The sequence below is a fragment of the Portunus trituberculatus genome, chromosome 36 (assembly GCF_017591435.1).
Source record: "Portunus trituberculatus isolate SZX2019 chromosome 36, ASM1759143v1, whole genome shotgun sequence".
Classification (NCBI taxonomy): domain Eukaryota; kingdom Metazoa; phylum Arthropoda; class Malacostraca; order Decapoda; family Portunidae; genus Portunus; species Portunus trituberculatus.
Genome location: NC_059290.1, coordinates 4311725 through 4332610, shown reverse-complemented (window position 1 = coordinate 4332610; position 20886 = coordinate 4311725). Strand labels below are relative to the sequence as shown.

At 45.6% G+C, this 20886-nt stretch overlaps 1 protein-coding gene across 1 annotated transcript in view; it reads right to left on the bottom strand.

Moving 5' to 3' along the window:
• Positions 1 to 11366: 11366 nt before the first annotated feature.
• Positions 11367 to 20886, bottom strand: part of LOC123513377 (serine/threonine-protein kinase par-1-like) — a 203349-nt gene continuing 193829 nt past the window's right edge. Inside the window, exons 5-7 of the mRNA XM_045270494.1 lie at positions 19659 to 19707; positions 16767 to 16946; positions 11367 to 15902 (exon numbers count right to left, since the gene is read on the bottom strand). Of these exons, the coding sequence (XP_045126429.1) occupies positions 13439 to 15902; positions 16767 to 16946; positions 19659 to 19707 (2693 nt within the window). The 3' untranslated portion in view covers positions 11367 to 13438. The remainder of the gene's footprint in view (positions 15903 to 16766; positions 16947 to 19658; positions 19708 to 20886) is intronic.

The following is a 20886-nucleotide window of genomic DNA, read 5'->3' as shown; positions in this document are numbered from 1 at the left end:
TGGAAGGTTCACGAGACGGTGACGTGGAAGGGAGGCGGAGAGGTGGCGAACGAGGTAACAAGCGGAGGAGGTGATGGTAGTAATGCATGTTACGGGCGGGCCGTAACATTTCCTCCCCCCTAAGACCTCCGTAATGGGCTCATGAAGGAGGTGAGACGGAGATCTTGATAAGGCGTCGGCGATGATGTTGTCCACCCCCTTGATATGATGGACTTCCAGGTTGAAAGGTTGAGTTAACAAGGCCCACCTAAGAATGCGTTGGTTTCGGTTCCTCATGGCGTACAGGAAGGCCAGAGGATTGTGGTCCGTGAAGACCTTGGTGATGTGCGGACCAGGATGAAGATAGCACTCAAAACGTTGGAGCGCCAGCACGAGTGCCAGAGCCTCCTTTTCGATGGTGGAGTAGTTGAGTTGATGGTGTTTCAGTTTTGCAGAGTGGATAGCGATGGGATGGAGGATGCCGCTTGTGGGGTCCGGTTGTAGTAGGACAGCACCCACTCCAACTCCACTCGCGTCACTTGTAGATGGAAGGGTCGGGAGTGATCCGGCGTCCAGACCACTGGTTCCGAGGAGAAACGCCTTGAGGTGTTTGAAGGCTTGGTCACAGGCCGGGGTCCAGTGGAAGGGGACGGAAGTGCTGAGAAGGTCCGTCAGGGGCGGCCAGGGTGGAGAAGTTTTACAGAAGCGTCTGTAAAACCCAGCCATCCCAAGAACCTCATGAGAGCTTTCCTGGTGGTAGGAACAGGAAGCCAAGGATGGCCTCAACGTTAGCTCTCTTGGGGTGAACCTTGCCGTTCCCCACCACATGTCCCAGGTAGACCACCGTAGACTTCCCGAAGGTGGACTTGGCCAGGTTGATGGTAAGCCCGGCTTCCTGCAACCGACCCATCAGCCTCCGAAGACGGGTCAGATGTGTTGCCCAGTCGTCTGCAGTCACCACCAGGTCGTCCAGATACGCGGATGTTCCCTCCAAGTCCTGAGTTATGTAATTTATAGCCCTCTGGAAGGTGGCGGGAGCATTAGACAATCCAAAGGGCATCACTGTGTATTGGTATAGTCCGAAGGGGTGATGAAGGCGGATATTATTTGGGCCTCGTCCGAGAGGGAATCTGGTAGTAACCTTTAAGCAAGTCTATAGTGGTTACAAATTTGGCTACTCCTATACTATCTATAAGGTCCTCTATCAAGGGCAATGGGTAGGAGTCTGGCACCGTCACTTTATTTAATTTCCGGTAGTCGGTGCAAAATCGACTACTACCATCTGGCTTAGATGTTAACAGGCAGGAGAAGCCCAGGAGATATACTAGGTTCTGCAAGGTGATGACAGAGCAGATAGTCTACCTCTTTTTCATCAAGTCTCTTTTAATGGGTGAAATGCGATAGGCTGGTTGTCTTATAGGCTTGATGTCATTAGATGTTAATGTTATGTCATGTTGGATAGTATTACAAACTCCTGGAAGGTCACCTGTGATTTCAGAAAAGTCTAGCAATAACTTTTTAAGATCAGACTGTTGTGAAGGTGTTAAGGAAACAAACACCTCATCAAGGTTGGACATGATTTGGCTGTTTGAGGGGCGTCCTTTAGGTGACGAGAAGAGGAATTCGATGTCGGACTCTTCCTCGGGGGGCACAGGACCAGACTCCTTCCTACCAGACATACAGGTACAGCGCGAGACAAGTCGTCCTCTGGTTCTCTGGAGTGGTAAGGTTTCATTAGATTAATATGAACAAGTTGGGAATCCTTACGACGGTCAGGAGTGTGGACCACATAATTTAATGGACTTAGTTTTTGAGCCACAACATAAGGTCCCATGAACTTACTGTGAAGAGCATTGCCTGGAGTGGGAGAAAAAGTAAAACCTTGTCTCCTGGTTTGAAACTTCTCATGACAGATTTGGGAAGAGAATTCTGTTGCATTTTAGTTTGAGATTTGAGGAAGTTTGATTTAGCAAAGATCTGACTTCACTGATTTTATTCTTAAGGTTACTGATGTAGTCAGACACACTGGGGCTTGAAGGAGTATTTTGAGTAAACCATTGATCCTTTAATATTTTGAGAGGCCCCTGATCTGTCTACCATAGAGTAATTCAAAGGGAGTAACCTAAAGAATCTTGAGGAGATTCTCTTAAAGCGAAGAGAAGGAAAGAAATACTTTCATCCCAGTCTCCTTGATGCTCCAAGCAATACTTCTTCATCATGGATTTTAATGTTTGGTGAAACCGCTCCAGACAGCCTTGGGATTGGGGTGGTAAGCCGAGGAGGTAACATGGTCGATGTTTAGCTCATTCACTATCTGTTGGAAAAAATGGCTAGTGAAATTGCTACCCTTGTCAGACTGAATTTGTTTTGGAATTCCTACCGAGGTGAAAAAATGTATTAGATGTTTTACAATGGTCTTTGATGTGATGTTCTTAAGAGGAATGCTTCAGGGTACCTGGTAGTGGGATCCATGAGGGTTAACAAATACTGATTCCCTCGTTTGGTTTTGGGTAAGGGCCCTACGCAGTCTAGTATGATCTTTTCGAAGGGCTCCGTCTGAACTGGAATAGGCGTCAGAGGAGCTGGCACAAGGCGTTCGTTAGGCTTACCCACAATTTGACATATGTGACATGTTTTTACATAGTGTGACACATCCTTTTTCATTCCTGGCCAAAAAAATGTTGAAGAGCCTTCTTGTAGGTTTTTGGATGCCTAGATGACCTGACAATCCATCATGAGCTAGTTCTATAATGGCTGGTCTTACAGACAAGGGATGACAACTTGATGTGTTTCTGACCAGGTGTCTAGTTGTTTCAGTTCAGGAGGTCTGTAGGCACGCATCAGGACTCCTTCCTGATAATAAAAACAAGGCAATTTAGACATATCCTTTGTCTCACTGGCCACATGTCTGATCTTAGCCAAAGTGAGATCCTGTTCCTGAGCATTAATCAAATTCTCCTTTGAAATGATGTTATTATACAAGTTGTCAGTAGAGGCAATCATTGGTGGAGGAGGTGATGAAAGGGCAGGGGACTTGGACTGAGACCTGGTGACTGCACACACTGGGAAGAAGTGAGGGATGTTTCGTCCAGGGTCTTAGTGGGACTTTCTGTTAAGGGAGAATCAAGAACAATTAAGTTTGGAACAGCCAAGTTACCCGCAAGATCATTACCCAGTACAAGATGTACCCCGGTACTGGCAGTTCACCAGGTTTAATGGCTACCTCAACCTCTCCTGAAATGAACGGGCACTGTAAGCTAATATTAGCCAAGGGATAGGAGAGCTGTGATTCGAGACCTGTAAGGATCACCTTCTCCCCAGTGAAAGCCTGTTTGATGTTAGGGATGACATCTTCCCTTAAGATGGATTGGGCAGCACCTGTATCACGCAGAACCTTGATATTTATTGCCTTGTCTTTACCATCAGTCAGGGACACTTTACCTTGATACATGTACGAGTCATAAAGTTCTAGAGGAGAGTTGACAGGGTTAGCTAGGGCCACTGGTTTCTTGTTCTCAAATGTGTTAGGTCTAGGGGCCACAAAAGAAAATTGACGTTGAGAACCCTTGCAATTTGGGTGTCTACATTTCTGGATCGTGTGACCTGGCTTCTTACAGTATGTACACCAGGGGGAATTATATGCATTTGGCGAGAATCCGGTTGGCTTACCACCCGCGCCCCAAAACCTTCCCCAAAGGAGGACCTAACATTAGACAGTGAACCACGACCTCTACTACCCAGGGATCCCATCAACAAAGCAAACGCATCAGCCACTTTAGCGGCAGACATAAGATCACTCTCTCCCCGTTCTTCCACATGCCTCAGAATATTAAATGGTAACTTGTTCTTCCATTCTTCCAGGACCATTAGATTGAGCAACTCCGAAAAGGTGGTAATGTTAAGGGCGGCTAACCATTTCTTAAATTGTCTTAGTTTCTCACTAGCGAATTCAACATAGGTGTGAGACTCTGGTTTCACATACTTTCGAAACTGCTGTCTGTATCCATCAGAAGTGATAGAGTAGGCGTCTAGAATGTTACCTTTGATCTCTTCATATTCTACCTCATCACTAAGGCCGTTGTATACCCTATAAGCTTTTCCTACTAGCTTAGGGACAAGGAGAGACACCCACTGATCCTTGGGCCATTTATTCCTATTAGCAATGCTCTCAAAAGCGCGAAATGACCCGTCAACATCAGATTCATCAAAAGGGGGAACTAGCGGAGCAGCTGTAGCAGGATTAAAGCTTGCTAACTGTTTCTTTATATCTATTTCTTCCCTCTAAACTTAGCGTCATTTCGTAGGGCTAACTCCTGAATTTCTAACTCTTTCTCCTGCCTTCTAAGTTGTAACTGAAATCTCTCTCTTCTTTTCTGCCTGTAGTTGCATTTTCTTTTCTGTCTTCTGCTTGCATTGTCTTTTCCTGTTTTCTGCCTGTTTGCATTTTTTGCTTCTTTTTCTGCCTGTAGTTGCATTTGTTTTCATGCATCCGGTATTCTAGTTTAAGCTTCTCAATTTCCCATTGACTTATCCTACTCTTATCCTGTTCTTCCTGGGGACTGTGTATTATAGTCCTCGTAGAGGCTGACATGGGAGTTAACTCTTCTATGGCATTTCCTAGCAACTGACCTTCTTGCACTAGATGTTCAACAACTACATTCTTAATGACCTCTTTAGTCATCTGAGACGTGATGGGAACATCAAAATGTTTAGCGATGGTCTTCCATTGGTCCTTCTTTATATTAGCATATTTAAGTTGTTCCAGAGAAGGGTCGGCACAAAAATCTTCAACGTTAAACTGAGCGGAAGCCATATTAAATAGATGTTAAACCACAACAAAAAAAAATGATAAGCGAATTACTTAAGTGAGGAACTTGGCAGAGTGATAATAAAGGCAACCTTGGAAATTACCTAGATTATACTTAAGTAAACACTTATGAGTACAATCACTAATGAGGGGTAAACTAGAGAGTTACGGCATTAAGAGGGATCCGGATTACTCTAGTTACGAGACTTGAGAGTGAGGAGCGAATTGTACTGAGACTTGTTATTGATAAGGAGGCGGATTAGTCTGAGAGACTAGTTAAAATGGCCGATTCTAACTAGCGAGAAAAATGATCCGCGAAGTGAGGGATTGAGGGTTCGCATGAACATATGATGATCCCAACACTTGGATAACACTTATTACACACCTGCCTATGTGCAAAAATAGAGATAAGTGCTATCGGTGAACACGCCTTTCTACCTGGTTTCCTGCTCTACCACTGCTATGCGATACCAATGAAAGTCACGAAGCACGTTTAACCCAAAAGGAGCCACTTGATCGCACAAAGGTAAATTTAAACCACACGCAGAGTAAGTCACAGAAAAAAACACATCAGAGTCACAACACCACAGAAACACAAGCAATCACAGAAAAAAGTCACTGGAAAAATGGAACACTGAACATGGGTTATAATGGTCCTGTCACGGTCGCCAATTGTTACGTTCACCGGTTAAACTGGTAAGATTGGCATCGGAGAGCCGGTGAACAATAACAATAAAAAAAAACACTGCAGGTTCAACTGGTGAGGAAATGCAAAGGGGTCACTTTAAAAGCTACTTTAATAACCCATAATGAAATTGACACATATATAACAAGAAACATGAAACACAGATATATAACATGAAACACAGGAAAATGACATACACATATACATATAACACAGTAATAAATACAACAATAAAGAACCCAACTTAATACCTAACAATAATCCTAATCCTATATAGAGGCAATGTGGAAAACACGGACGAGGGAAGTGATACTTATGCGGTGTCGCAGTGGTGAAATGCTGGGTGATGGTTGATCCCACGGCAGAACCAAGAGGCGTTGTGTTCACTGGTTGAGGCTTGGATCTCAACTGCCAATCCAGAAAACCAAGAGCTGGCTCAACACTTTCGGTTGAGTCGAAAGGGGCCGCGTGAATCCAACTTCGGGACAGTAGCGGGCTTCATGAAACGGTGACGTGGAAGGTTCACGAGACGGTGGCGTGGAAGGTTCACGAGACGGTGACGTGGAAGGGAGGCGGAGAGGTGGCGAACGAGGTAACAAGCGGAGGAGGTGATGGTAGTAATGCATGTTACGGGCGGGCCGTTATGGTTTTATTGACAGATTAACATGATTTTTACATTACTAACAGCAGAAAGAGTCTTGATAACTTGGCTAACCATCTGTAACCTTGAAAAGTAGTCGTGATGAGAGAGCAGTATTTCTGAAGAGGCGTCTGATTTTCACTTAGGATTGACGCTGGTTCTCGATCCTTTCCATGTATATTCTACGGTGTTTTCGTTTGAGTCTTGGTGTATTGGTTTGAGTTAAGTGTTTCGTTATAGTAAATATTTAGCTACGATTGCTATAACTTCAAATCGTGACATTATTATTGTTTTCTTTTAGTATCATCTTATTCTTTTCTGATTTACATAACATTTCTTTCTTTTTCTTATTTCTTTGTTATCGTGTTACATTCACCTCGCTTTCTTTCTGCTGTCTTTCTTAATTTCACTTTCTTGTTATATTCCTACACTTGCTTAATTTTTACCTCTTTTTAGTATTATACAGTATTCTCCTAAAGTTTCCATTCTAAGTATATCCTCTTCTCTTTATCTTCTCTCTATACTGTCTTTATCTTTATGACTTTAATGTTTCCAGGCTGCCATCACACTCAATGTCCGGTTCACTAATAATGTTTTCCTTACAAAGAGAATAATAAGAAAAATGTGAAAGGCTTTTTAATTTACCATTTCCTTATTCATTTGTTATTATCTTACTATTGTTCTTATCCCTTCATTCATCCAAAGAGAATAAGGGAATGAATGAAAGGATGTTATTTTTTCTCATTAATTTATCTTCCTCTCGTGTCGCTTGTACAAAATGATTAATGAAAATTGGTAATGAAGTGTTGCTATTAATTATTCGCTCTTCATCTATTCTTCATATGTTCTTGGTCATTTACTTTTTGTTCGTCTATTATTTTTGTTCCCATCAATAATTGTTCATCTTTCTTCTTGTCGTTTGTGAAGGAGAGGGGGAAAAATGAAGGAAATTAAGTCAAAGTAATCCATAAAATGTCGTTGATTGTTCGAGTTACTTTATTTTCTTCCTTACTTTAGTTGTCTTCGTCTTAAAATGGAGGGACATCATATTGCTCCTTCATGTGTGTGTGTGTGTGTGTGTGTGTGTGTGTGTGTGTGTGTGTGTGTGTGTGTTGAAAATGTATGTCACTGAATAGGATATGAGATGAGTGTTCAGTCATTTTCTCACCTCAAAAAACGAAAATTAAACAAACTAATTAGGAATGTTTCACGTTAGATAAATATTGTAAGAGATTGTGCTGTTGATCACACAAAAACAACAAAAATCACAACAACAACAGCAACAAAATCAACAACAACGGAAAACCCTCTCTTCCTCATCCTTCCCTTTCGTCCCTTCACTCACACCAGGAAGAGCAAGACCAGCGAAGGGAGTCACCGCCCCTCTGTCACTCCCAAAACACAGGTGCACGAGGCGTCTTCCCCACTCATTACCCGTCCTTGAGCCTAAAATATATCACATTTTATCTATTTTTTCCCCTTCCTGCCGCGAACCACCACCCAGTGTTTGTCTGTTTGTTTACCCTGTCCTTCTCGGCGGTAACGGGGAAGTTCCTTGACCTCCTGAAGACGCTGAAGTGACAGATGTAGGGGAAGTGGTAAAGCCTTCTTCAGTCTTATTAACTCCTTCACTACTGAGACGCATTTTTACCTTGATTTTTGGGTATGGTTAGACGATTTTATTTGCATTAGGAAGGATCTATGGAGCTCAGAAGGATAATGGCAAGAGTCTTTACTAGTTCAATACCCACATAAGTTTCTGAAGCTGTATAAAATCACCAAATGATAACCAGAATGAATATAAAAACGCAGCACAGTACTAAAGGGATTAAAAGCTTGATGGATGGTCCGATTCTTTCTCAACAGGCGTTTATTGGGTTTGATTTGTCTGAGTGTTCATTCTAAGCACAGCGGGGCGTTTCATATGTTGGTGAGGTTATTAATGCTAGTCGTTTCTATTATTATTACTATTACAACGTGGTTTCTTCTTTTCCTCCTTTTCTTCCTTCTCTCTGCCTGGTCTGTGCGTGCTGCGGTCAGGCGGAAGTGGATGTTAGGATTAAAAACATGTACAGTCTTTCCCATCCATATATTCCTTTCTACGTCCTTTAATTTATAAATATTAGATAAACATATTGAACATCCTGAGTCGCCTCGCCATCCTGAGTCGCCTCGCCTTTAGCACACACATGATAGGCAGACACGAGGAGGAGGAAAATAGGGAAGTCTTAATTTGATTATGATAAAGTAGAAGAATGAGTGACATTGATTATCTAAATTTTGGCTTTGTGAAAGAACATTAATTAGCAAAGTGTCAGAAAGAAGGAAGGAAGATTGATTAATTTATAGATATTTCGACGTTAAAGATGAAGAGAGAGAGAGAGAGAGAGAGAGAGAGAGAGAGAGAGAGAGAGAGAGAGAGAGAGAGAGAGAGAGAGAGAGAGAGAGAGAGAGAGAGAGAGAGAGAGAGAGAGAGAGAGAGAGAGAGAGAGTGAGAGTGTGTGTGTGTGTGTGTGTGTGTGTGTGTTTTCTATTCTAAACATATGGGACGACTTTCCTTGGCTATGTTGTCCCGTGAGGTGACACTTGAAGGACATTGTGTAGCAAGGGAGGCAGCGCGTGTCAGTGTCCCGGGTTGTGCCTCAAGGAAGCGTCACTGATATCCTTCAGCGCCACATCCTTGTGCGGCTGATGTGCAGGTCCTCCCATTTCCTGCAAGGAGTGGTGGCGGGCGTGCAGGAGTGCGTGTGTGCGGCACCGACAACACCCACATCTGCCTTCGCTCACCTGGTGTCCCGCGGTAACCCAGCACGTCAAGGCCGCCTTCCAAGGGTGTGCACTCACCGCTGCTTCCCTGTGAACACAACCCACTACTTACCACACGCGGAACACCAATGAACCTGACCCTGTATAATTTTCTCTACCTTCATAGTTTTACGAGTAGTAAGGGTGACTGAAGGTGATGGTGTGTGTCGAAAGGAACGGCAAATATTTAGCTGACACGCCTGACCTCTCCAGTCGTCTATGCGGGAAGCGCTGCATGCCTCTACCGGCACTGCGATACAAGGTTTGGTCAACTGGCTAACGCACTTGACTTGCATACTGAGCCGCGCGGGACACAGTGTGGCCCGTAACATTGACCTTAAGCGGGCAGTTCTCTTAGCGCGATTCAAATCATCAAGACTCAGCGGTGACGGATTAGCACGGATTTGATGACCGTTTTTAGTTGGTGGTGGCGTCGCTTTCTTCCTCAACGCAGCGGCGCATTATCCTCCCCGCAGCGGTTAGCATTGATCCTCCGCCGCCTCTCTTGATCGCCTGCTGATGAAGGGATAAACACAGGCTGATTCGGGTACAAATGTGGGCAGGCGGGAGGGCAGACAAGAGGTGGTCGAGTGCTGGCTCCCTCCATCGCCTCGTCGCCGCCAGTGTGACGCTGCCGCTCCTAAGGGGGCCATCAGAGGGAACTGGTGATTTGGCAGTGTCAGGGACGCCGCGTCTGCCGTCCGAGTGTTCTTATCTACGAGTATCCCGGTGGCGGCTTATATAGCGGCGGCAATTACAGGTGCGGGTGGCCGGGTTGAGTCATCATTACTGCGCCTCGCCCCACGCCTTTTGCTGGTTCAAGGTCACCGAGATGGCTTGTGTTTTGCGAGCCTTACCTGTGGCTTCGTGCTCGGCCAACTTACGATTCCAGCATTGCGCCTTCACAGAGATACGACATTGCTTTCCTTGGTGACTGTGGTGGTGCTTGCTGATGTTGAGGTTTTGGTGTTTTTTTCCGATTTGATTTAATGTTTCTATTTGGCTATTCAAGCTGACTGTGTGTGTGTGTGTGTGTGTGTGTGTGTGTGTGTGTGTGTGTGTGTGTGTGTGTGTGTGTGTGTGTGTGACATTACCAGTTTAAAAATATACATTTTTCTTTGTAGATGATAAAGGATTAAAGATTTAGTTTCTATACTTGTAGTCTTGCATATTTACCAATGTTACCAGCGACTACTTTCCTGCCGCCGTGTGCCTCCTTCAGGTGACTTGCAATTCCCACCAGCATTACTCTTTCTTGATACCTGATGCACCATTGTTTCTTTATACGATGCTGCTATTAGTGCTTACATGTTGCTCTTACCTTGGTGTGTGTGTGTGTGTGTGTGTGTGTGTGTGTGTGTGTGTGTGTGTGTGTGTGTGTGTGTGTGTGCGTGCGTGCGTGCGTGTGTGTGTGTGTGTGTGTGTGTGTCCTTCAGGTGATTCGCAGTTTCTGATCGCATTGCTAGTGTCGAAAGATGTATCGGTCTTTTTTTTTTTTTCTCTCCAGTGGAAGTTGATTGTTGTGTTCGTGTGCAGGTTTCTTTGACACGCGTACTTGATGGCGCTGAGACGGCGGCCACATAAGGCTACTTAAGCGAGGCATAGATAACACGACCCTCCCTCCCTGCTGCTGCGTCAGGCTTGATACACATTCGTTAACCCCTTGAGTACTATGATGCCTTTCCATATTGATTCTACCTACTATTTGGTGATTTTATACAGCTTCAGAGACTTACGTGGGAGATTAGAATAGTGAAGACTGGACATTGATGTTTTGACCTTTATAAACTCTTCCTAATGTCAATAAAATAGTCTAATCGTACACAAAACTCACGGTAAAATTGCGTTCCAGTACTGAAAGGGTTAAAAATGTAGCATTCTGTGTTCGTTCCTTGATTTGCGATTAACTCCTTATCTAGTTATTAGGAAGATATCGAGTTACAATGCTCCTCCTCCACATTGTTCGCCACAGGTGTGAGAGTCATACAGGTAAACAGAGGTGAACAAATAAGGTGTGCCAATTAGCGATAGGTTGGGCTTGTGGGTTATTGAGGTATCGTTGCAGATAAGTGCTTCAGTACCTTTACTTGACTGAGCATGGTGCAGGTGTGAAGTTGATACAGGTGATCAATTAAGACGTAGGTGGTGCCAGTTAGCAATAGATAGGATATATAGATCTTATTAATTCATTAGATCACATATTTACTTGCTTCTGTTACCTTCATTTGACCTTGTGACGCAGGTGTGGTGTTGGTGCAGGTAAACACAGGTGGGCACTTACGATGTGCGTGGTACCAATTAACTACAGGTGAGATACGCAGATGTTGTCATATTTACCTCATAGTATTGCGTCTTGCTCCCTTTAGTGGTGGAATAGTGAAATTAGTAATGGTGAAGAGTCAAGGTGTAGCTCTAATGAACTATAGGTGGGATAAGAATAAAAGCCAAAATGGTGTGCTTATATATATATTTGTATTTATATCCATTATTTCTGCTTCCTGGAACACCGTATATTTTTTGTCCTTAATACGAGAATAAAGTACTGTACACCTACTTTGGTTTTAGCTGACTTGAAACCGTGTGACGCCGTGTGACGCTGCCACGCCTGCACTGGACTCTGGACACCGAGTGGCTGCCCCGCCTTACCCCGCCCTTGCTACCTTGAACCTTAAACCATCCTAATTAAATTTACTTCAGCCCTCATAATCCTGTCATACCCCGCTCTGTTCAGTCTATCCCTCGCCGCCCAGACCCGCTCCCAATTCCTTCTCCCTCTTAGTTTAGTTTTATTTCTTTTCTCTATACTCACTTTTTTCTTACTGTCCTCCCTCCGCCTTGTTACATCTCGGCTCAGTCTTCAAATCCTCGTCCTGGTTCGTTCCGCCCCAGCCCCGTTTAGTTCTGCCCATGCTCAGCTCTACCTACTCTGTCCCATCCCTCTGTCACATCCCGCCCCGCCCCGCCCCACTCCACCTCGCCCTGCCCATATATGCACTCACTCCCACACCGCACCATTTATTCATATCCATTCACAAGTCGCCTCATTCACCTACTCCCTGATCACGTTTCTTCATTCATGCCTTTACTCCGCCATTAATCATTAGCATTCGCCCTTCTTTTCACTCCTCCTTCCATTCATCTCTTGTTCATTCATCTTCTTGCTCTTTGTTAAGCTTCCCGGGTTCAACGTTCATTCACTGACGCACGTACTCGTATTAGTCACTCATAAAAGTTACGTTTACCCAGGAAGTTGTTCATTCATGCCCCATTCACGCCCCAGCCATCATTTTCATTCAATGCAGCACTCTTTTTTCACACCACGCGGCTGCCACCACTCATCCTGGTTACTTTATTCCGTTGCACATTCTTGTTTGTGACCTTCAGTCATCCTTTACCTCCCGTGTTCGTTTATATTATTACTTTGAATACTTCGTTCTCTATCTCTTCTGGCTCTCCTTACCCCACTCTTTCCTTTTTGCTCCTCCTCGGTCCTCCACCTTTTTTATTCTCCTCTGATTTCCTTACTCTTTTTCTCCTTAGTTGTTGCGCCACCAAATCTCCCTCCCCGCGCTTCCCTTTCCTCCCAGGCGCGGGCGTCCCCACCTACCCATCCACGCGTCCACCCTCCGCCGGATCCCAGTCCTGGCGTTGGTCGCAGGCTTGGCGCGGCCGCGGCGTCACTACCCTCATGAAAGCTAATGGTACGCTGACTAGCAGGACTCGCATCAGTTCGCCTAAGTATGCCTCCGAGCGTGTTAGTGTTGTGCCGCAGCCTCCTGTGCAGGGAAGGCCCGCCGCCCGCCGCGTCACAGGGAAGGCGTCCGCCGCGGGCCTCCCCTTTGTACAGTCACACAGACTTGACTTATTCTATAAGGGTAGTGGTTGTTACACGTGAAAAAGCAGGTTTTTAACAGGTGAATGTAAAGCCCAAAGTAGAGGTGTGTTACAGTCGGACGTGTCGCAGGAAGAGAGCGCTGGCCCGCCGGCCGAGACAAAAGCCGCCACCATCCCCGGGAACCTTAGGTGCTAACGAGGAGTGTTTATGTACATAGCTTAAAGCTGTTTACCATATGTGTTCCGGGCACTTTTGGAAAAGTGCAGGTTGAGGAATCAAACGTCCACTATGTAGTCCGTAACAATAAACTTAACTTGACTTAACATAAATATCCGCTAGAGGCACGGAGAAACAAGTACATCACATGTATTATTGCAAGAGCCTCAGTATTGGGTTAGTTGTATCACTGGTCGGCCTCCTGTCGGCTTCCTCCTCCATCTCGCCACACAGCCAGTCCCCCTTGCGTCCCGGGGCCTCTCGCCACCCAGGCCGGCTAGTCCTGAAGCCCCCCGCAGAAGCCGTCACGTAGCCTCAAGAGGAAGAGTAACGTTATCACAAAGCTCGGCGCAGCAGCAGCAGCAGCAACAGCAGCAGCAGCCTGCCAAGAGTCGTTGCCTATACAACAAAGGTTTAGGGTCGCACGGCGCCTTTGTACACGACCAGTAGCGTGTGACGACCAGTCCGCTGCTACTGACTCTGCAGCGACGTCCGCCGCTCCAGCACGCTCCTGCCGAAGGTGGTCAGGTCATTGGGGTTCAGTTTGAACATCTCGAGGGCGCGGCTGATGGCGCCATCGCACACCTCCCCCCACGGCGCCGCCACCATGTTATCGAGAGGCATGCCCAGGTTGAAGGAGTTTGACCTGCACAGGTGGAGGTGTGAAAAGGGCGGCGGGTCGCTGGGCTGCATGCTCATGGACCTGCCGCGTCGCTTCCAGGTGAGAGCCGCCAGGTGCTGGTCGGGTTCCTGCTGGGTCCTTGAGGGTGCCGCGGATCCTTCCTCCTTCTCTGCCTCACTGTTCTCGCTCAACATACTGCCAATATCACTGCTAGTGGACACTGAGCGAGCGAAGGCGACCTTCTCGTCCTCCTCCTCGTGGATGGCCGACAGTTCCGCCACGCAGTCCGCCGCGGGCCGCACCTCCACCACCACGCTCTCCGTCACCTGCTTGTTCTTGGAAATCTCGAGTTCATGTTTCTCCGATAGCTGGATCTGCACTGGCTTCTCCAAGACTTCCTTGGAGGCGTTCTCAAGACTCTCCAGGATGCCCGTGGTGCTGAAGGTGGACTCGAGGGTGTCGGAGGATGTGTCTGTGGCGCGGACGGTGTGGTCAGACTCCAGGGTGTTGGAGCTGTCCATGCTTTCACTCCTGCTGAAGATACCGTCGTCCACAGGCTCCTCCAGGGACACGTAGGCCTCATCCATGTCTGGCTTCCTCTCGCCTTTCTCAGCAGTCTGACTGGAAGCCCCGGATGATCCCTTCCTAGGTCTCGGCGACTCTCGCGACTCACTGTGTTTGGAATTGCGTCGTTTCCATTCTGAGCTTTCCTTGACACTCTCCAGCGAAGAACTTGGGGACGCCTCGCTGCTGGTGGACCTCGTCTTAGTCACTTTGTTTCGCTTGGGTGGCGAGGAACTCCTAGGTGTGCTGGTGGCCGCCTCGCCGCTCTTGTTCTTTGTGTTGCGCTGCTTCTCCCGGCTGGCGCTCTTGTCGTCTGAGTCTCGTCGTTTAGGAGTTGAAGTGCCGCTTCTTCCGGATCCTCTCCTTTCTTGTTTCTCTTGGCGTTCTTGCTTCTCCAGCTTTTCTTTCTCCTGCTGCCTTTCGTGTCTCTCCTGAATCCTCTGCTCGATGTGGGAGACGGAGCCGCGGCGCTTGTTGGGGGACGGGGCACGACATCCTGCTGGCGCCTTGTCTGTTGCCTTTTCGCTGTGTTTGTGCGTCTTGGAATCTGTCAGCGGCTGCTTCATTCCCGGGGATTCTGTCCTTTGTTTATCCTTATCCTTCTTTCCCTTGCGCCTCTTGACGTCTCGCTTCACCCTATCGCATCGGTTGCTTTTGGAAATGTTCTGTGGTTCGGATCGGCATGTGTGTCTTGCGCAAGACTTTTGGCACGGCGAGGCTCCACGACCACCCCGATACTCTGTGTCCTTCAGGCGCCCCCTCTCAGGCACGGGGCTCTTGGTCCGTCCTGCCTTCTGTCCCTGAGCCGTGCCCCTGTGGCTGTTGACAGCGGTGTTGTACTTGGTGATGAGGTGGTTGTACTCTTCGTCATTGATGGAGAATCTCGAATCGAAGATGCTCTGTCTCTCACTGCCTTCGTTGGTCTCCGTGCCCACTTCGTCTATCTTGTCAATGGACGCCAGACTCTTGTACAGACGACCCGAGACTCTGTTCTCATCCAGCATGGGAAGCATAGGCAGGAAGACATTATTGCAGCTCTTGTGAATGGAATCGTCTTGATTCAACCAGCTGAATACTGACAGGGCCTCCTCGGAGTGGGAGAAGGACCTGAGGGCCCACAGGTCCTCCCGTGACCTGGAGAGACCCAGCCGTCCCTCGTGGAGTCTTTCACGGGATTTGGAGAGAGTTTTCTTCTGGTTGGACATTTGCATTCTCTCAAAGAGCACCTCTCGTGATTTGGAGAGGCTTCTGGCGCGGTCCAAACTCTGCCTGGAGCCTCCGCGGTACAGGGAGTTGGTGGAGGAGTAGGCAGAGTTCACAGCTGAGGACTTGGGACCAGATAAAGGGTGTATGGGAGGCAAGCCAATGTCACGGGGGGAGGAGCTCATGGGCGTCAGGACAGTGGGCGTGGTGCTGGAAGGCGTCACAGCTGCGGGCGTGGTATTTGTGGGCGTGAGCATAACCGGGGTATTACTGAGGGAGGCGCAGGAGCGGGCGTGCGGGTCATGGTTACCTGTGATCATGTCTGAGAGCGCTGATATAAGGGAAGGGGAATGGACACTTGAGGCGCGGGTGGTGGCGGACGGTGCTGAGGTGGAGGTGAGGATGGAGGTGGCGTCCAGGGGTGTGTTGATAGAGGTCAGCGGGAGGGACGTCGGTGGCTTGAGTGGTTGAGGCGGGATCTTGGCTTTGCTAAGGTCAGCCTTCATCCAGGAGTGTTCCAGGCACTCCCGCGCGCTCATCCGTGACCTGTGTGAGCAAAGAGAGTGACAGGTGAGGCGGGTGAATGCTTGATGAAGAGTGGAGAAACAGGCAATAGTAAGTAAAAGGGTATGTATGGTGGAGAAAATAGTGAAGGGATGGATTAAGAACACAAGGAAGAGGGTGTGAAGATTGAAAAATAAAGTAAAGGTGAAGTTAGAAATCATTCAGGTACTAGCGAAGGATGTAAAGGATAGAGGAAGTGAAAAGTAAAGGGATAAGGTGTAAGCAGAAAGGAGGAACGTAAGAGGTCAAGAGTGAAGGAAGACAGGAAGGGATGATGGGAAGGAATGAACGGTTGTATAGAGGGAGAGGTGAAGGTTAAAGAAAAAAAAAGGTGACGTGTAAATAGTAAAGGAGTTGAGGGATGAGAGAGGTGAAGAGGAAGTGTGAAGAGAACCACAACCAGGGAGCAGAGAGTGAAGCTTGCTAAAAATCTGAGTAATAAAACGCAGAAATAAACATTCATATATTTAGAGAAGGTGGGAGTAAGTGAACTTTATGTGATTATAACTTATTTTTACCCTGACATGTTAACCCTTGCATGACCAATACCTTTACACTGCGCTAATGAGTAACCGGCTTCTGTCTCCTACATCCTAAGACGAGCCCGTGATAAAGTAACATATGGGGCGTGTGTCTGTGTTTGTAGCATTAAACCAAGATTATCACTACACCCTCGCCTTCCCATCAGCCAAATGAGAGAGGAAGAAGAGACCAAGATCAATATTACTAGACAATCTATTACCTCAAGACCTTATGGAAGATTAAAGCACTTATTCTCCAGCACATAAGGGTGATTGTCCACTGCAGAGTGAGAGAAGTAAAGGTTTTGATACTCTGAAGACTCACTGGGGTTTGCGGATCAGCAGTTTCTTAATGAAGTCAATGGCCTCGGCGGAGATGTCCTCGAAAAGCTCCTCAGGAAAGTCCAACTCTCCAATGGTGATCTCCAAGAAAGTCTCCTGGTCTGTATCGCCTCCGAAGGGCAGGAACCCGGTCAGTAGCACGTACACCAGCACGCCCAGGGACCTGCACGGGAGGAGAAGGCGTGCTGAATTATCTCTGCGTCAGAAGTATTTGTGTGTTTTTTATAGATGAAGGAAGCTAGACTAGAGAGAGAGAGAGAGAGAGAGAGAGAGAGAGAGAGAGAGAGAGAGTAATGGGAGTCTGCTTCGTTGTCTCTCCCAAAAGTCAAACAGGAAGTTATTTTTTTGAACTGAAGACCATTTCATTTCATTTCCATTTTCCCTCTCTCTCTCTCTCTCTCTCTCTCTCTCTCTCTCTCTCTCTCTCTCTCTCTCTCAACTGGAAACCCTATTCAAATACCACTACAGAAAGAAAAGACCAAGAAAAAAGAGCAAAAAACATTCCTAGGCGTGGATTTGTCGCCTTGTCGCTGCCTTTCAACTCCCACCACATAAAATTTCTTGATGAGGTTATATGAGAATGCCTTATCGTGTCTTCCCTCCTGTCCAAGGCTTCCGCGGCGGCCCCTCCATAAGCCTTACTGGGTTTATTAAAAGGGCACCTCGTCTGTCCCTCCCTCCTGTCACTGCCTGTCAAGCCCAGCTGTCCACAAGCCACGGACAGTTCTCAGGGATACGTGTCATAAGTTTGGGCGTCTTATCAGCCAGAGTGTCGAAACCCACCGCGCCTTGCCCTCGCTCATCACGAGAGAGAGAGAGAGAGAGAGAGAGAGAGAGAGAATCATTGCTAGCTTTTTTTTATTTGTTATCAAGAATCTCTCTCTCTCTCTCTCTCTCTCTCTCTCTCTCTCTCTCTCTCTCTCTCTCTCTCATTGACGTCAGTTCCTTCTGAATATGATGAATGATCACATCAGGAAGGAAAAAAAAGAGAAAAGGAAGGAAGGAAGGAATGTAAAGGAAAAAATGGGAGGATATCTGAAATTACGAAAGAAAAAAAGAATTGATGGAATAAAGGAAGGAAGGAAGGAAAGAAGGAAGGAAGGAAGGAAGGAAGGAAGGAAGGAAGAAGGAAGGAAGTAAAGAAGAAAATGAGGGACGCAACCTTCAGATTTCTCGGCAGATACAAAACAAACTTGCTTTTTCGTGTGTTTAATTATTCAGTGATTTTTTTTTTTTTTAATGTGAAGCATTTTCTTGATTTTGAGATTATTCCGACAAATTTCTCACACATTTGGCGTCTTCTTTTTATTTTTGTGTGTGTTGTGTGTCTTGTTAATATTTTGCTTCTTTCAGTAATCATTTCATTCTTGTGTTATTTTCACTCCATCGATCTATATTTTTCATAACGTTAAGCATTTTCTTGACTTTGAGATTATCCTGAAAATTTTCTCAACATTTGGCGTCCTCTTTATTATTTTGAGTGTTGTGTCTTGTTCTATTTTGCTTCTTGCAGTAACGATCTCATTCTTCTATTATTTCTACTCTTATTAATGTATTCTTCGTAACGTTAAGCATTTTCTTGACTTTGAGATTATCCTGAATATTTTCTTAACATTTGGTGTCCTCTCTATAATTTTGTGTGTTGACGTCTTATCCATACTTTGCTTCTTTCAGTAACGATCAAATCTTGTATTACCTTCCTCCGCTTCGTTTATCCTCCTGTTGAACACTTCCCTTGTATTTCCACAGCAAACACTGTGCTACATTGTTCTGCCAGGTAACAGCTGGGAGGGCAGGCAACAACAACATTCCCGCTACTTAAGGTGTATTAACATCTCTTAAACTCCCTTTGTTTACTGCCAGGTGTGGTTTGCAGGTAACGAGGTGGCCACAACAGGTAGTAGAAGAAGGCAAGACAGGGGAGAAGAGGGAAGGAAAGGAGAGGAAAGGCGAGATGGGACCTTAAAGAATGTACAGAATGTTTATAAGTGACAGGGAGAAGAGTTGAAGAGAGGGAAAGGAATGTGGGAAAGAGGAATGAGATAGGATAAGAAGAGTGAAATGGAAGAAGAGGAAGATCTCTTTATCCCTGTATTTCTCTCCATCTCTGTCTATCTATCTTGCTCAATCTGGTTGTCTCTCTAGCTCGTATTAACTTCATGAGCAACAATATAACGCAATTAACGTGAAGAAAATTATTTGTTTTCGCCCGGGATCGAACCGGGGACCTTGCGCGTGTGAGGCGCACGTGATAACCACTACACTACGAAAACGTGAAATTAAGTGGCAAAGCTGAAATTTTGTCACCTAATGCAAAATGGTCGAGAGAGAGAGAGAGAGAGAGAGAGAGAGAGAGAGAGAGAGAGAGAGAGTCAGTCAGTCCGTCAATGAGTCACATATGCAAACCAACAGACACATTAATACACTGATACATTAATACATACATACAAACACACGAACTAACACAGATACATTCATTGACACTTCGATACAAGCACACAGACAGACAAGTAGACAAACAGACAGACAAGACAGACAGATGATGGAGATAGATCGTTATTACATTGAAGAAACACCCACAACACTCATGAAACTATTTTGATTTTGGTTTCAGATTATTTGTGACGTGATTGATAAGACAGAGAGACAGAAGACCTCAAAACACAACACAACACAACACAGCACACCACACCTTACCACACCACAGCACACAACACAACACCTTACCAAGCTACACCACAGCAACACACCACACCACACCACACATCAAACCACACCACGCAACACCATTTCATACCACACTAAACCACACCACACCACACCACACCGCGACACACTACACACCACACCACACCACACCACGCCAACTACTCACCACATATCCGTCTTGGTGGTGATCGGCTCGTAAAGAATGATTTCTGGGGCTGAAACACAAATAAACACAATAATTAGTCCACACATTTTACAGCAACACAAATAGAAATCAAGATAAAGCAAAAATTTAAGTTACGCAATTCAAAACAACAGAGAAACTTATCAAAACACGTTCATTGTAATACAGTTTTTAGTAACACTTTTTTTTTATCATCTGGAAAAATACAACTGAATAATGGGGTTCCCAAACACACACACACACACACACACACACACACACACACACACACACACACACACACACACACACACACACACAGACTTTTTTTTATAGTAATCAACAAACTCATCACATTCTCTCTCTCTCTCTCTCTCTCTCTCTCTCTCTCTCTCTCTCTCTCTCTCTCTCTCTCTCTCTCTCTCTCTCTCTCTCTCGCCCCCCAATGGAGACAGTACAAGTTTCTGCAACACAATATGCAACAGTATATTTGAATTCTTATTTAATTCTTATCATTTTATACACAGACTTTATTGTTTTATTTTGTGTATTTTTGTGTTTATATCTGTATCTATTCATTAACATTTCCTTCTTTCTTTCCTTCTCTCATTCTTTCTCTTATTGGTTTTCTTTCCTTCCTTGATATCAATCTTGTTTTTTTTCTTTCATTATCATCACTGTCATTATCATTATTGTTATCGTCATTATTCATGGCATTATTATCATTGTTATTCTTATCATTATTACTTATCGTTATCACTATCATTATTATTGTTATCATTACTATTATTATTATTATTATCATTATTATTATTATTATCATTATCATTCTCTTTGTTACTGCTATTGTTATTATTATTGTTATTTTACATGATACCTATTAATCTATAAATGTAGTATCTCTTCAATAATTTTTCTTCTGCACTACACCTTTCAAACTCCACCTCTCAGTTTTCTTTCTCTCTCACGCATCATTTCGTAGTGGCAGGACCCGGAGACTTTCCCATCACCTGGCAGGTCAGCGAGGTGCCAGGTGTGTCCTGTACCTAATTAACCTGTCCACCTCCACCTGCACCTTCTCACGGCTCCTTCCTTCATTCATCTTGCTCTCTTTTTTTCTATCTTATTAATGGAGTTGGTTCCTCCCTCTTGTCCCACCCACTTGAAATCTTCCCGTTAACTTCCCTGCTCCCACACTACACCCTTCTTCACTCCCTCCCTTACCTATTCA